General features: G+C 38.4%; 1 protein-coding gene across 1 annotated transcript; it reads right to left on the minus strand.

The window, feature by feature from the left end:
* Nucleotides 1–1,139: 1,139 nt before the first annotated feature.
* On the minus strand, nucleotides 1,140–14,441 carry LOC121927894 (sodium-dependent neutral amino acid transporter B(0)AT1-like). Its single transcript, XM_042461911.1, has 8 exons — nucleotides 14,263–14,441; nucleotides 11,341–11,451; nucleotides 10,365–10,477; nucleotides 8,724–8,880; nucleotides 6,726–6,930; nucleotides 5,761–5,920; nucleotides 4,934–5,096; nucleotides 1,140–1,592 (listed from the first exon to the last, which is right to left on the minus strand). Exons 4-8 carry the CDS (start codon nucleotides 8,808–8,810, stop codon nucleotides 1,380–1,382), a joined length of 828 nt encoding a protein of 275 aa, XP_042317845.1. The 5' UTR covers nucleotides 8,811–8,880; nucleotides 10,365–10,477; nucleotides 11,341–11,451; nucleotides 14,263–14,441; the 3' UTR covers nucleotides 1,140–1,379.
* Nucleotides 14,442–17,419: the final 2,978 nt, after the last annotated feature.

Genomic DNA, 17,419 nt, shown 5'->3' on the forward strand with positions numbered 1-17,419 from the left:
CCTATCTGCTTTCTTCACTGTCCAACTCTCACATCTGCACATGGTGATGGGGAATATAATGGATTGGACAATTCTAATTTTAGTGTTCAGTTGAATATCTTTACTCTTTAGGATCTTGTCTAGTTCTTTCATAGCTGCTCTTCCCATTCCTATTCTTCTTATTATTTCTTGACTGCAGTCTCTGTTTTGATCAATGTTTGATCCAAGATATGGGAAATCTTTAACTATTTCAATTTCCTCTTTATCTATGTTGAATTTATTTAAATCCTTCATGGCCATTATTTTTGTGGGTTTTTATGTTTAACATTAAAGCCTTTGTGCTTTTTTCTTTGACTTTATTTAGTAATTCTTACAAGTCTGTGATGCCTTCCACTAGTAGTATAGTGTCATCTGCATATGTTAAATTGTTGATGTTCTTTCTGCCTGTCTTCACTCCTCCATGTGCACAAATCTTATCCATGATCCATGAGTGTCAAGTCCCCTAATAATCATGGTTTGCTAATTCTCTTCAAACCACGTTGCAAAATTGTGGTTTTAAAATAAATCATAGCTAGCATTGGTGCTTATTTAAATATAAATCATGGGTAATATTAATAAAGGAACATGTATTACCAAGGGGGAGTCCAAATTTGGGGGGAGACTGCATTATAACTTCACTAGCCTGCTCAGTGCACTTCTCCATTCATATTTTGTTTAGCAACAATTGTTCTTTGTACTGCTGCTGTGTTAGACCAACTGCCCTGTACACACCGGACATTAAGATCATCATTGCGGCAGAGTCAGGACATAGTACCCTATGGGTATCCCCAGGGCACACTGATTCTGTGCACACACAGCATCATGGTGCTCCTCCGGCACTGCATCCATATGACACATCCCTGAAGGAGCACTGTATAGCCACAGTAATGTAGTTATGCCACCTTTTCGAGAGCGCAAAAAGGAGCCGCTTTTTTTTTACTCCTTTTTGCGCCCTCGAAAGGCCAGATTGGGAACAAGGTGTGAGGATGCCGTGGCCCCAATCCAGTTAGGAAAGGGGTGGCATCCCATCACCCCTTAGGGACTGTATGTACAGCCCAGAGGTAAAGGGAAACTGATATATCAAAAAATAAAAATAAAAATGTTCATTTCCCTGTTTAAATATAATCTGTTTAATAATACATTACTGAAAATAAGTATGATTGAAAGTTTGTGCAACATAGTGGCACTCATGGGGATGCAGAGTAGCAAAGATGGATGACAAGCATTGGCACTAAGCAACCATTAATCCAGAAACAGCTGGATTAAGTACATATGTCAGTCCCATATAGAATATGAGATTGCTAACTGTCTTTCAATAGTTTAGAGTCTCTCAATGAAAGTCTTTTCCTCAGGAGAGTTAATTACACCTTATTCCTCAGTTCTCCATTTATTGACATTTCTGATACGGCATTAACCAGATCCTGCCGCCCGGGATCATTTCTCTTCACAGAATTTTTGATGCCTTTGTAGATGGCAAACCCAGGGATAATCAGGCTGGGTATTCCCGCAAGGATGACAACGATGACATAAACCCAGTTAGGGTATGATGCAGTTTTTGATTTGGGAAATAGTTCCTGTGGAGGAAAAGAGACAGATTTCAGCCATGCAGTAAGGTTAGGAATAGATACAGAGAACTCTAACAGCTATAGTGGTGTAGTGGTTTGAGTGTTGGATCAGAATTCTTGAAGGCCAAGTTTTGAATCTCCACTCAGTCATAGAAGCGCATTGGGTGACGTTGGGCAAGTCACAGTCTCTTAGGACTTTATCACACGTGAGGAATTTCTCTTAATTTAGAATGAAAAGAAAGTGGGGCCAGAATGCATTTACGTGAATTCGCTATTTCAGCGAATCTACATGAATGCAAATTGCGTTTGAACTGGCTTCCCATTGCCCAAAAATAGCATGCCATTGCCCGAATGTGCGTGTGGTAGTCTATCACACAATAACGTTAAACCCCATGATTGCGCTCAGACTGACTTCCCATGGCCCAAATTTGTGTGTAGTAGACTATCACACAATAACATTAAATCCCATGATTACATTTGGATTGCCATTGGATTATATTTCTAATTTCCCTTGTCTGATAACGTCCCCTGTCTCAGAGGAAGGCAATGATAAACCCCCTCTAAACAAATTTTATCAAGAGAACCCCATGATAAGTTCACCTCATTGTTCTCATGTGTTTTCAAGGCATTTCTGATTCTAGTGACCCTAAGACAACCCAATCACAGGGTTTTCTTGGCAGAATGTATCCAGAGAGGGGTTGCCTTTGCCTTCCTCTGATGCTGAGAAAGCATGACTTGCCCAAGGTCCCCAAGTAGGTTTCCATGACTGAGCAGGGATTCCAACCCTGGATTCCCAGTGTCCTAGTCCAACACTCAAACCAGTACACCACACTGGCTTTACATTTTAGGATTGTCATAAGTTGGAAATGACTTAAAGGCACACAAATACTACAATAACAGAGTACTGTATTCTAAAATCTAGACTCAATTGAACATTTGGCCTACAGTGAGATGGCCTTGAGATTCTTTGAAAAAGAACCCAAGAATTCCTCCTTGATCAAGGTGGCAATGGTGAAGACGTTTCAGCATAAGACAGCTTGCCTGCTTACTGACATAAGAAAGTGATAGGTAATTGTAATAAAGTTTATTCGGTCATTGACCAGCAAAAAGTGATAGGTATTTTTAGGGTTCTTTTCAAGGTTCATTCTCAAAGAAATGGAGATGTCCAACAGACTTGGCAACTGCATCATATGAAATGAGTGTCTGTTTGTCCTACAACCTGCCCCAGAAACCTCTGAAACAAATAAGGATTCCACTGCAGAAGATCAGGTGGTCACACTGGCATTTAAACTGATATGAGAAGTGTTCTTTGATGGAAAAATACATATGTAGTATAGCAGAGTATGCAAGATGGCAAAATAAATATAGAAAGCCAGGAAATGTACTCAGCATTGCCTGGAATAATGTTGATGATTTTGCTGATGATTTGGATGAAGCAAATTTTCAAAAAGATTTTCAAAATTATTTTCAAGAAAGAAAGGAAGGAAGGAAAAAATAAAGTTTTGAAGGCTTTCATGGTCAGCATCCATAGTTTTTTGTGGGGGTTTCGGGCTATGTGGCCATGTTCTAGAAGAGTTTCTTCCTGACGTTTCGCCCACAAAAAATTAAATAAAGTTTTGTTTATTCAGTTTCTACCAGTCATTTTCCAAAGCGAATCATTCACTAAACACATGTATGATCACAATGGATCATTCATTGAACATAAGAAGCTGGTTTGTGCTGTGCCAAATCTGTCCTGTCCAATGCCCCAGTCTCTTAGAAAGGGGTAGCTCCCAGTACGATAAGCTACAAATCCTAATTCGGGGTATATGTTCCCACTGGAAATAGATTCTGATCCTCAATGGATCGATCCCAGGAGAAATAAAGTGGAGAAAACGTAAAAAGGCTAGGCTTTTTCGGTAGCAGTTCTTTTGAGAAAAATCGGTTCTGATGCAATTCCTAACAGTGGGAACTCCACATCAAAATCGATTCTTTCTGAGGGGAGAGACAAATGGCAGAGGGGTGACATTTTGAGAGACCCACCATTTCCCCCCCTTGCAGCATTGCCTGTGTACTCATGCTTTTTTTTAAAAAAAATTAAATTGCTAGAATATACGATTGTTTGATTTTTGCAACTACTTCCAAGGCAAGTAGGGTCAAATGGCAGAGGGGGGGACGTTTTGATAGATCCACCATTTCCCCCCTTGCAGTGTTGCTTGTGTACTCATTTTTTTTAAATTAAATTGATGGAATATGTGATTGATAGAATATGTGATTGATAGAATAAGCAATTGTTTGATTTTGTAACCATTTGCAAGGCAAATAGTTGCAAAATCAACCAATTGCATAGTCTATATTTTATTTTATTTTTTAAGAAAACTATTGTCCTCCCCTTCATCCTCCTCCTGCATCCCCCCGTGCCTTTCTTCCTTCCCCACTTGGCTTCCTTGCTTGTCTCCCCAGTGCCTTCCTTTCTTCCCCACTTGGCTTCCCTGTTTGGCTTCCCCAATGCCTGCTAGTTGTCCCCAGCCTTGGCTCTCTCCCCCCGCCAGCTTGTACTCCATCGCCGGCTTCCCTCACCTTTGTCTTGAAGCAGCAAAAGTGGGGACAAAAAAACCAAAACCAATTTAAGTGGCATAAAAAAAGATCCCATTTTATAGTGAGAATGATGGATCTTTTGAAATTGGTTACAGACATGGAGTGGATCGGACTCACAACCCTGTTATTCTGCCAGTGGGAATGAGCCCAAAGAGATCTCTTTCTGTCACTTGATCCTTTTAACTGAAGAAGTCACTGACTGAACTTGAGGCTTTCTGTGTGCAAGGCATGTACTTTAACACTATTTTTTAATGTGTAGAGAGATCTTGTAGCACCTTTGAGACTAACTGAAATAAAAAAATTGGCAGCATGAGCTTCCAGAGACTTCACTCTACTGCCTCAGATGAATATAGCAGCTTTGAACTATAGATGAACTATACTTTTAAGTTCTTCAAATGCTGCTACATATCTCCTAGCTAATTTTATTTAAATTCCTGCAATGTCAGATCCCAGGGTGGAGTAAAGGTAGAGTCTTGTAGTATGTAGAAATGACTAAGGATCCTGAGTAATAGCACCCTCAAAGAGAATTAAGTTACCTTGCAAAGCATATGCACCCAGCATTTACCTTCAATTAGCAACCACATTAAAACAACTGATCAGTTTCCCTAAGGCTAAGCAATTTGTTTTACTTATCTGCCCAAACAGGATCTTTAGCAAATAGACCAGTGGGAGGAATGGTGCCAAAGGCAAATTGGGCAAGAAAAGGCAGAAAATGAGAAAAGAGAAGCTTACAAAACGATTTAGGGAGTGGTTCTTTGACCAGGTCTACTTACGTAATCAGGGTCCCAGGTGATATATTCTAGTCTTTCCCTCACTTCCACCACAAAGTAAAACAGGAAGATAACTAACATGATGAGGGGACTAATAAATCTCCAGGTCACCTGCCAGAAAATATTGGGTTTGTGCCCAATCATGAACTTAATATCATTGTTAAATCTGGAAAAGACAGAACAAATGTTAAGGGAGAGTACTCTAGATTGAGGGCCAACTCAGACATAAATTTTAAATTGCCTTATGGCTATTACATATTATAAATGGCTATTACAGACATAATTAAATCTACTCCAAATACATCAAATGTAACTGTTTTTAGTAAAATCTATCAACACATACAGATGCTGGTTCAAGTGCAGCAAAACCAATTCATGTACATGCATATATGAGCTAGCAATAGATGTAAAGTAAGGCAGTAGATCTTTTGACATGACAACAGATGCTGACAGGTTCCAACCAAGATAAAACTGTAAGGAGATGGATGATTTATTGCCATTCAAATATTCTCAATCAGATACATGGGTGTGTGATGAAGATAATGACTAATACCTTGAAATCTAAACATGATAGGTAGGCATATAAGGTGTATCATAACCATTCAGTACTTTGTACCTCTGTAAATTCTGCATACAGATTTACTAGTTAGAATAAATAGCTACTAGTATTCATATAAAAATTTTAGGGAAAATTTTGTGATTCTTAGAACAGCCCCACTAAATAGGCCAGAAGGAACTTCTTTGTACATCAGTTTTCCCAGGGAAAACTGCAGATCTCTAGAAGTAAGATAAGAATGTAGAGAGGCAAACAATTGACATTGACATCTTACCGGTCTATCCCATATATGTAGACAACTGAAAACATCTCACAGAAGGCAATTATTAGCAAAGGAATGGATCCAGCAAAATTATCAAACAAAGCCAGCCAGTAGTTTCCAGACCTCAGCACAAAAATGATGGCAACCAAGAAAGACACCACACAAATGAGGCCTATGAATAAAAAGCAAAGTTATATAATTCTAAATAAAATGTTAAAAAAAAGAGGGGGGAGGGAGAAGGAAAGCATCGCTAAGACTGACTTTTTTATTTTTGCCATGAGCTTTTGTGGATTTCAATCCACTTCCTCAAATGTTTGCACTTCATCAAAGCATCTGAAAATATGGATTGAAATACATAAAATCTAATGCTAAGATAAATCAGATTCTTTCTTTCCTCTCCTTGTATTTTTCTTTTTATGCTGAAACAGACCATTGTGGCTAGCTTTTTGTAAACAAATTGTAAATCAGGAAGAACAAGTATGAAATGTTGGCAACACATCAGACATCAAACTAGTTAGTCACAATGGAGAGTGGGAGCATTCAATCAATGACATGTTATGTCTATGCCCAGGCAAGGCATCAGATTTAATCTCTCTGCCCCAGGAACTGGAAAAAGGCATGTTAGGAATGGTAATGGATTTGTAAAGGCACTGGCAGTATCCTGTAGCAGGAGATGCTTTATTGTGTTTAGCTGTAGGTGCAAGACCAATGAGGACTTGCCGCAGTTTCTATTTGCAAGCTCTACTGCCTTCTCTAAGCCTCTGAGTAAGTTGCTGGTTTTATTTTATTTACCTGTTGTTTTCACTTGAAATTAGACTTTATTTCCCTATACTGAAAATAAATCACTTTACATTTTTTAAAGTAACTGTCTATATACCTCTTGGTCTGCGGTAACTATTTTGCAATCTCATCCAAGTTGTACCAAGGGCAGATCCCTCTGCTGCCCTGCCTTAATTACACAACCATTTTCAACAAACCTGTGACAAGTTCCTTAGGCCATTTTTTGGGTATAATTTGGAGCTCCTGCAGAGGTACCATAACTCCTTCCATATTTCCAAACATAGATGATAAACCCAAGCAGAACAGCATGATAAAGAAGAGGATGGACCATAGTGGTGAGACAGGCATTTTGGTAATAGCCTCGGTGAAGACAATAAATGCTAAGCCTGTTCCTTCCACACCCTGCATAACATAAGAGACAAACAACTGTAAAACTATAAATCATTTCATAATATATTTGTTAGGGCACTGAAGGCCTTAGTTAATTATTATTATTTCACTTATGGGACTTTCTAACACGTACACTCAGACGGAGAGACAGACTCAACTCTGAGACCACAAAACAAAGTTTCCTGTCAGTGGTTTGGGACACACACAGAAAGGCCCTCTTCATACAATATTTAATTTAGGTATAAAATTTACTGTAACAAAATGTGGTGAGAAGCTTGTCTTAAAAACCAATTTAACAAATTTAGAATATTAAGAACAGAGAAGTGCTCTTGCCTTCAAGCTGTGTTTCCAAGTTTCCTCAAAGTATATCACCTCAAAACCCTCCTTTCCTTTCCTATGTGGTCTTGATCAATCTACGTTTCTTATGTACGTTGTATATACTGATGCCACTGTACATACGTGCACCTGCATATTATTATTATTATTATTATTATTATTATTATTATTATTATTATTATTATTAACCAATATTATATTTGTAAATACAGAATGGACATGTTACAGCAAGCTGTGGCCAATGAACATCACAGTTTTGTTAGTACAATAACTCCATTTCTTATAATTGTACTTAGGAGACGGAGGACTCAAAAAGCACAAGGAGAGCAGACATCATGGAGACAATTATTATGAGTAGAAACACATCAAGAGTGGATCACAGATCATATTCTGTTTTCCTGAACGCTTCTCCTTTCTGGCGTTTTTTGCATTGCCCTCTACCACTGATGTCTTATATACTGACAACAACCTTAATAATTTTTTATTTCAAATCCTCTTTGCATTTTACCTAACTAGATTCAAACTGTTACTTCAGATCCCAGTTAACAGTGCCAGTGTCAGCACTGTTAGGGAAACCAGGGAAAGGTTATAGAATTCATGGTACAGAGATCAGAGTAGAGAGACACAGGGCTATTTGTGCTACATTTGCACTGGGTCAGAAAATGTCAAAGGATAGGAAGCTTCATGAAATCCAAGCATCCAAAGGTTAACTGGTAGTTGAGAGGCAGAGACAGGGTGACCAGATGTTATAGCCACAAAGGAGAACAAGACATCTTAAAATGTAGGACATTCAAGAAAAATGTAAGTCATGATGAAATAAAAGCTAAAAACATTAAGTAAAAGTAAATTCATATGTGTGTGTGTGTGTGTGTGTGTTAATATAAAAGTAAATAGCTTTGTTGTTTTATCAGAAGTAAAGTTAATTTACACTTTAAAAAAGTAAATTCATGCTTCTTAGTTATGCTCAAAATGGAAGAAATTCCTCATGGAAGAAATTCCTCATGAAATGGAGGACATGTCATGGGAAAAGGAGGACATCTGGTCACCCTTAGGCTGCTGCTACACTGCAGAATTAATGCAGTTTGACACTGCTTCAACTGTCATGGCTCCTTCCTATAGAACACTGGGATTTGTAGTTTGTTGTGGCATCAGAGCTCTCTGACGGGGAATCCTAAATATCTCACAAAATTACACATCCCAGAATTCCACAGCACTGAGCCATGGCAATTAGTGGTATCAAACTGAATTAATTATGTAATACAGGTGCAGTCACAGAAATAAAATGTAATGCAGTGTGATAAATCTCTGGGCCAAACAATACAAGAATAAATCGCAATCAGTCAGTTGTGCAAATAAATTCCAAGCATCCTCAACACTGTTTCTCCTTGTAATATGGTTGTTAGTAATATCAATCCTATATTATAATCTTGCTTTCAGTCTACCATATTATGTACATGTTGTCACCTTACACTACTTAAAAATGAATCCAAGTCACAAGTCTGAAACTTAAGGCTTGCAAAAGCTGCTGGATATGTCATGTTGCACCAAGCTTGCATTTCTTCAAAATTATCCTGGGTTACATTGCCTTCTGGTAAATCAAAAGCATTTGTAAGTGTGAGGATATTTCTGCAAAATGGAAAGGAAAAGAACAGTCAAAGCCTCGCTAGTTTCATTACACAAAGTACCTATGTTTTACCATTATAATTAAAAAGTATGGAAAATGTTGTGGACATTGCATGCCTGCTGTCAACCTGAGACTCTCTCTTTTACTATATCTGTGCCATACACAAATACTATATGGTTTGATCATAAGAGCAATGGATTTACTAATCACTTAAATTACGATGGTCTCAACTTTCAAATGTCTTAGTCTGTTGCAGCAAAAACAAAACTAAACAAAAGTCTTGTTTGAATGTTAAAGGCTATCACATTTATTATTGCATGATTTGTTGATAATATTAAGAAGGAAAATCCACAAAGATCAAGAACAGATTGGCTAGAAGACAAGACAACGACTTACTGTTCAAAACAGCTATCATATTGCTCTGTTGCCCTGAATCCAATGATTGTGTATATGACAGTGGCTGCGTAAATGGATGTGAGGCCATTGATTACAGAGATAATCAAAGCATCTTTCTCACAATTATTGCTGCAAACCAAAGCAGAGAAACCACTGGTGAATGCAGAACATTGTCCCTGTAATTTCTCACACGTGCTTGTATACATATAGCAGTCAGGATGTAAAAGTGGGGTCTGAGGATTAGACCTGATACCATCTCTCAGCCTTATGTAATTCACTGCAGTGTTGTAGGGTTTAAATGAATGGTGCTGGAGTGCTATGTTAAGCCATCCTTGAAGGAAAGGTGGGACAACATATCCTCCAAATGTCCTGATTTGGCAAAAACAGAGCTGATGAATCATCTCCCAGTTCCATTCCACCTTTTCAGCTGCTGTTAAAATGTCCCAGTTTCTCCCTCCTCCCCACACTTTCCCTTCTGCCATCCACTTACTTCCATTGTCACAAACTGAGTTCAAAGTGCAAAGGTAGACTGCACTCAATTAACTCAGCAAGGAGGAGTGGAGAGGTGGAATCTTGCCCTTTCCAGTAGGCTCAGGCAAAAGGCTCAGGGATAGACATGACAGGTGACTTAAAGGCATATAAACAAATAACTGTGCATTATACAGTATATATATTACCAATATTAGATTCATATTTATGTGAAAGTTACACAATTACAAGATGACATTGAGTACTGAGAACAACATGATAAGCATTCTATTCACATGTGGGAAGGAGATGCACAAAGATATGTACCACTGCTAATTATCCAGGTTGCCCCAAAAAAAGAAGGGAAAACTCTGCTAAGCCTTGCATAACAAATCTTGTGCTATAGACAGCAACATTTGGAACCTTTGGTGATAAATAATTTTTAAGCCCCCATCCCCATTTTGAACTATGCTGTTTTATTTCTCCCATTTCTCAAGAAAAGTTATATTCTTAAAGTTGCTGAATACAGAATACTTTCGGGGTGGGGTGGGGGGTTAATATCAAGAAAAGTATTACTATTATCTCTAACATCTCATCTTTTCAGTTCATAATGTGAACTTACTGAATTGAATTGTAACTAGAGAACGAGATGAGGCCTCCAAAGGCAAGGGAGAAAGAAAAGAATACTTGCGCTCCAGCATCTAGCCAGGTGGTCGGGTTAGCTAATTCATTAACCTGTAAAAGAGAAATAATAAAGCTTTAAGGAGATGATGGAATAGTAATTTTACAGTATGAATGGACTGAAAGCAAAGATTAACAGATATGATGGCTATGAGCATGAAATATTCTCCATTTAACACAGTCTGAATAGGGGTACGGTATATTTCAAACTAGCACCACCTTATTCTGGTGGCTCAAAGGCTCAGTTCATAAAGCAGAAGGTAAGCAATAAGGTGCAGGCAAGTGGGAAAGCTAGATAGTTAGGCAAGGAAGAGGATGTGTGTGTAAGTCATCCAGCAAATGTTTGGCACTATAAAACTAATTTTTATCAGGTCAGAGTATTCGTATTGGCCCATCTAGCCCATGATTGTTAACAGCCTTCCAAAATCTGAGAGCTTTTCTTTTTTTACTACAAGTCCCCCCATGCTCCTTATTTTGCAAACAATTTGATTTCATTGAAAAGCCACAGCATATGTGGGGGCAAGGACTTCACAGTGCAGGATTTAACACCAATGGTCTTTTCATGTCCCCGACCAACTGTTGAATCAGTAGCCCTCCAGATATTGTTTTAAAAGTCTGCTATCATCTGGGTACCATATGATGAGGAATGACTGAAGATGCAGTTCAACAACATCAGGAAGGCTACGCATTTCCATCCCTGCATTAAACCCTCTGCAGAGTGTGGAGGGAGGAGTCAGCACTCTTCCACAATGTAAACACACCAGATCTAAACCATTGTGGGGACTATTTAATGAAATTCAGAATATAAGCAGCGTAAACCATGCTGGAAATCTGCAATTTCTATTCTTGTGTTAGCACCACTAATGTTCAGTTATGCTATTTCAGTGAAACACCAAAAAAATCCATGTAATACTTACATCAGGTGTGAAGAGATATACGATTCCATTGACAGAGCCTTTCAGTGTCAAGCCACGGATCAAGAAAATGGTGAGCACAACATAAGGAAGTGTCGATGTTACATACACTGCCTGGAGGGGGAGAAGGTATACAACTGAGCATCTACCATCGAATGCTTCTCTTTGAAGAAACATTGTATGTATCTTAAGTGGAGCTTTGAAAGGTTCAATCATGTCTTTTGTGCATTTTGGTTGGCTGATTCAGTATCACTGTTTTGTGGATTTTGAATGTTAATTATCTTTGGCCTTCGTTACCTTTCTTTCTCCCTTTCCTTCTGTTTCTCCTTCTATGGACTTACCTAGCCTTTGCATCTACTACAGGAGACCTGCTTGCAAGGAAACCTACCACCAAAATCAATCAAGACTGGGGAGACCTAGCAACAGAGCCATTTCAGTGGTGGAATTCCTTCCTAAGAAAAATATGTTTGGAAACTGTTTTTACAATACAGAAACTGACACAGAACTTATGTCAAAAGATGGAACAAAAGTCTTGAAATAAATCAAATGTTGTCTTTCACATCACTGAAATTTAGTTAGAAATATAGCAATAGCATGTACATTTCTATACCGCTTATCATTACACTTAAGCACTCCCTAAGCAGTTTATAGTGTTAGTTAGGTAGTTCATTAGAGGATTAAACTGATTTTATTTCTTCTTTGTTGGTTACTTTGGGAAGTGTCATGCTTATTGATGGCATTATATAAACTACCACCACAATGTAAGGCAAATTAAGGTAACTGAGGACAAGTTGTCTTGGAGAAGTCTAATTTATAGGCCTGCTTGAAGGCAGTCAACACACACAAATTAGTTTCACTGAAAAACTGCACAGAGGGCAACGCTAGGTGTAAAAAGTGTACACACAACCTTTAGCATTCCTATAGTGCAGAGATGGGCAGCATGTGGCCACCAAAGGCTGTTTTGTGGTCCTCGGCCTCTCCAGACTCCTAGACAGTATTCTTTCTTTCTTTTATCTGGTCAAAAAAGAAGGGGGTGAATTGCAATTCTGGGAAGCCTCCATGAACAGCAATTCACCTCATAAATATCCTCACTGTTTAATAATTTTAAAAATACTAATTTTCAAAACCAGACGTGGACTTCCAGCCACTGATGAATGGGTGGTGTGTGTGTGTGTGTGTTGTTGTTGTTGTTGTTGTTGTTTGATATATTTTTGGCAGTTCATTTCACCCAGAGAGTGTCCTGGGGTAAATGCCATTGCAGCTGCCCATTGCAATACATTGCTTTCAAGTGTGCAAAGTACTTTGTACTTATTAATCCACAATTACATATTAATCCACTGTGACTGTGATGTGCGAGCCACTCCTGCATGCTGTGTTCCCCATCTGACAGATACCACTTGAAATAAAAGTCATGTGGATAAAGAACATGAGGTAGTATAGGAAAGAACCATACCAATTAACCCCATCCCTACTTTCATTTTACGGCATTGATGCTTGGTGAAAATAGATTATATAGATGATGTTGATGCAGCCACCATACTGCAATACTAATATAGGAATCTCCGCCGAACAGATGCCCCATGGATAGCAAGGGTCCACTGTACTTACAAACAACTACAGTGGTACCCCGGGATACGAAAGCACCGCGTTACGAAATTTCCGGGATACGAAAAAAATCAATAGGAAAAAACTGTTCCGGGATACGAAGGTTTTTTCGGGTTACGAAAAAAAATTTGGTGCTTTTCGGCGCTTTTTCGCACGAAATCGCGGCTTTTTAGCGCTAGCGGCTATGGCTTTTTCGGGTTGCGAAATCTTTCGGGTTACGAACGCCGCGGCGGAACGAATTAATTTCGTAACCCGGGGTACCACTGTAATTCTAAATCAGCATTACCTACCAATACAAGCTTTCTAGCAGCACCAAGGACTGCAAATTCTCTGTAACCAATAGGTCCCACATTGAGTCTGTGAGTTCTATTTCAACCAAGGTCAGCATTTTTGTGGCACCCATGGGATTTTCATCTTTATATTTACTCACTAAAATGAATTTTGGGGTCAGGAAAGGGAAGATTTGCACAGGAGAAGTGGCAGCCAGTTTCCTCAGATGTCTTTAATTTTTTTAATCCATAATTCTTGTTCCCAGCTCCAAAGTATTAATGCCACCACCACCACCACCCCCATCTGCAAAGGCTTTTAAAGAAAAACCTTTCCAAGCATATAGATATTCTGGAGAAGACACAAAGGCAGGATCCAACCATGACCTAGGTCCCATTTTTTGGCCTACTAGGAGGCCACTATCTTTCTATGACAGAACACCAGCTTCTGCATAAGGAGCCATGTAGTCCCACTGTATCATTTTTTGAGCATCCAGCCAATCAGGACCCTGTGGGGAGGATATGGGAGATAATTTTTTTCTTTCTGGTCTTCCTGGGAAGTTTCAAACTGTTCCCTTGGCTCCCCACTTGGAGTCTGGTTCCAGCTGTCTTGGCATTCCCTTTGTCCATATACTATCTGTACTTTTCTTTTCATAACCTTGGGCAGTGTTGGTATGGGCTGGATTCAGTTTGGAGGAGTACAGGGCCTGCACGCCCATCATCCCCATTCTGGGGAGCTCTTCATGGGACTTAGGGTTCAAAGCTGCCAGGAACACACCCTGTTTGGAGGATGGGGGAACCATGCAATGAATTGCACCCACGTAGAATCCTCCTTTCTTGTCATCCCATGGTTTCACCTACCAAGCAGCTATACTACAGGAAAGGGATTTCATCAGACAACAGTCAGATCACCTAATGGCTGGATCCACAGTCTCATATTAATCCAAGACCCTCCAGTTGTATCCAAAGTTGTGGCCTTCTAAAATCCAGCAAGTTGTTTTTTGTCTTTCTTTGCCCATACTATGTTTTCCATTCACCCTAGAATGGCAAGTACCTTTCCTGTTGTTTCAATGCCTCTGATTGTGCAAACATACAGCACTCCCCAGGCACAAACTAGACTCAAGAGAAGCCACCACTGCACAGTTCCAGAATCGTCAATAGAAGTGGAGATGTTTAATGTCTTCCTGTACCAGAAATAATCAACAGGAGAACTCCTTGCACATTCGTCTACAAAATCTGAAATTAAAGAAACAAATAATGGTGCAATCCAATGGGGCATTCCTCAGCGTATCAAAATGAATGCCCTAGTATTCTTTCACATCTTCCATAAATTTCAACAGGGCTCACTCAGGACAACATCAAGCAGCCTAGGCCAGAAATCTTCTTTGGAATTAAATAAAAGCCATTAAAGTCTTGGAATTTCAAAATAGGATAAAAATGGATTATGAAAAACTTCAGTCATGTTCAGGTGTACTTATATAAACACAGGTATCATTTAATTGGATAATCCTTTCAAGCAATCAAGTAATCGCATAGTTTTTGAAGGGGGGGGGGGGAAAACATGTTTTCTTTGTTTTAAATGGTGCCATATAAAATAAAGCATTCTTAGAAGTGTAGTATTTCCCCCTCCCATTAAATCAATAGGGAAAGGCACCTAAAAAGATGTGCCTGGCAAGTTGTGTGTGTGTGTGTGTGTGTGTGTGTGTGTGTGTGCTACGAACAATTAAAATGGCTAAGATTGTGCTCCGGTTAATTTGAGATGCTTTTTCATCAGTAAAAAATGTTTTACCAAATTATTATAATGAATTATTAACTCAATTTAGGCTGAAAAAGGCGTTGGAAGAAGGGATACATGAAGATCAACACGGCTTCTTTCCCAAAGACAAATACAACAAAACAACACAAAGTGTGTGTTGGATGTTTTATACCATACAACCATAATGAAGGGCCACTTTGATAATTTGGATGTGGAAAAGGTCTTGATATGTCAACTGGTCGTTTTGATAGCTTTGATGGAAAAATTGGCCCTGTGGCATTTTTATTACTTGGACTAATGCAATCTACAAGCCTCAAGTGGCCTAGTTTGATAAATGGTGATAAGCCTTTACTGCTTGATATACAAAGAGGTTACATGTCCAGGATGTCCACTATCCACACATTGCTTATGTATGTTGACTTTGGAGGTTTTTGATGAGAGTAATTAGGAACTAGAATCACAATTTAGATCAGAGCCTTTGTAGCTGACAATTACAAAATCCCTTGAGAGAAGTAGACCAATTGCAACAAATTTTAAAGGAATATGGAGAATATGGAGAGTTTGCTAGTTTAAAAATATACGAGAAAAAACCACACTGTTACACAAAGAATTTAGGCAAAAGAGGATAAAAATCTTTTGGGTGGAAAAGACAGGCTTTGAAAATGGATTATAATATTTAGGGATCACTTTGACTAATAGCAATACAAACTATTTCAAACATAACTACTTTAAAAATATGAATCAGGTTAAAAAAGACTTAGAGAAATGAATAGACTCAAGCTATCACTCTTGAGAAGAATTTCTTGTATAAAATGAATATTTTGCCTAAATAGCTTTTTTATTGCAGAAAAATTCCCATTTTGATACCATGATGTTACTATTTAAACAACAATGGCGAAGATATTTCAGGCTTTATTTGGCAAAGGAAGAAGCTAGATAGATAGAAGATTAAAGGTTTTTAAAGATGAAGGGCAAGAAGCAGGTTTAGGTCTATTTGATTTGAAATTGTATTTTATGCATCTTGTCTGGTTTGGCTTAAAAGATGGATAACTTTAGACAACAAAACACTTTTGCAATCAGGAAGGTTTTGATTTAAGATTTAGGTGCTATGCTTTTCTATAATGTTAAGAATTTGGATGCAATAAAAGTGAGATGTATTCTAAAATCTGCTCTTTGGTTTCTAGCACATGAAGCACTATTTACAGGAACTTAAAATGCCAGAAAATGGTGAAATTTGAAGATTTGCTACATCTATAGCAGGGGGACGCGCATCTTTTTGAGGCCGGGGCGGCCGGGTTGCTGTCCCTCAGACAACTGGGGGGCCGAGACCAAAAATAAATAATTTAATATTTTTTTAAAAAATTAAATATATAAATACACCAGAGACAAATGTAGGACAAAATTTCAAATGGAAGACACTTTTTTTTAAAAAAAAGGAGGACACACGAAAAAAATTGCTGATTTTTTTTAACAAATGTTAATATAATGCATGTTTCTGAGGCTTCTATAGACACATTGCCCCCAAAGGCCCGGTGGCAATCAGCGGCAGGATGGCTGGGGCTGGTCCCGCAGGCTCGCGGGGCCGCCATCCGGCCCGCGGGCCGCAGGTTTGCCTACCCCTGATCTATATTAATGGTCAATATATCTTCTAAGTTTAAGAAAAACTGAATTTACAAAGTATAAAATACCAACTGGTTTTTCTATAGAAAAGATTTTAAAAATAGATATGAAGATAATAGGCTTTGGGGGGTCTCAAATTGGATTTTGCAACATCATTTGTGTTGCTATTGTTTGATGGAATTAGATCTCAAAAATGTGACAAGATGTTACGGACGAAAATCGGAGATGGAAGAAGAATGGCTAAAAATGTACGATTAAATGGTCACAAAAATGTAGGTCATAATATACATCCGTCATTCTAGGAATAATGGAGAAAGAATGTGGAAAAAATTTGAAGATTATACTGTTCAGTTATGATTTGATTTAATGATTTTTACTTAATAAACTAATGTATCAATTAGGTAATTTAACCCAGAAACCCCAGAGAAAATTGCTCAAAATGTTATCAAAGGCTTCTTCAAGATTTGTATTGGAAATGTTCGGAGATAGGAGAAAGATTATTATCTATATATCATCAATATATATATCTAATATATATATATGTTCCCTATGTGGCAGAGAAGATGTTTTATTAATATCTTTGGACTCCGGATCGGCATTCATTGGCTGGAGGGATAGTCGTCTTCAAATCAAAAGTTAAAAGCTTGCGACCTGAATATATTTTTGTTCAGTATTGTTAGGTGACACAGTTCTGGAGAAGAGCTATTGCAATACTAATGACAACAGTCAGCCTAGCATTCCGAATGTATTTAATGTTTGAAAATGGAGGTACTAACGAACTGCATTTGTAGTTAGTAAGGCTGTCTAAAACTATAAACTGTATTGGCTTCTTTGC

This window comes from Sceloporus undulatus, chromosome 4 (assembly GCF_019175285.1).
Source record: "Sceloporus undulatus isolate JIND9_A2432 ecotype Alabama chromosome 4, SceUnd_v1.1, whole genome shotgun sequence".
NCBI lineage: Eukaryota > Metazoa > Chordata > Lepidosauria > Squamata > Phrynosomatidae > Sceloporus > Sceloporus undulatus.

Bases quoted from the DNA above. Each gene is read 5' to 3' on its own strand.
- LOC121927894 (XM_042461911.1), bottom strand. From the start codon at position 8,810: ATGCAAGCTTGGTGCAACATGACATATCCAGCAGCTTTTGCAAGCCTT. The intron at 5,921-6,725 runs GTTTGTTGAAAA...TTTTATTCATAG, and splicing joins GCCTAAGGAACTTGTCACAG to GCCTCATTTGTGTGGTGTCT. The intron at 5,097-5,760 runs GTAAGATGTCAA...TGTCTTTTCCAG, and splicing joins TACATATATGGGATAGACCG to ATTTAACAATGATATTAAGT.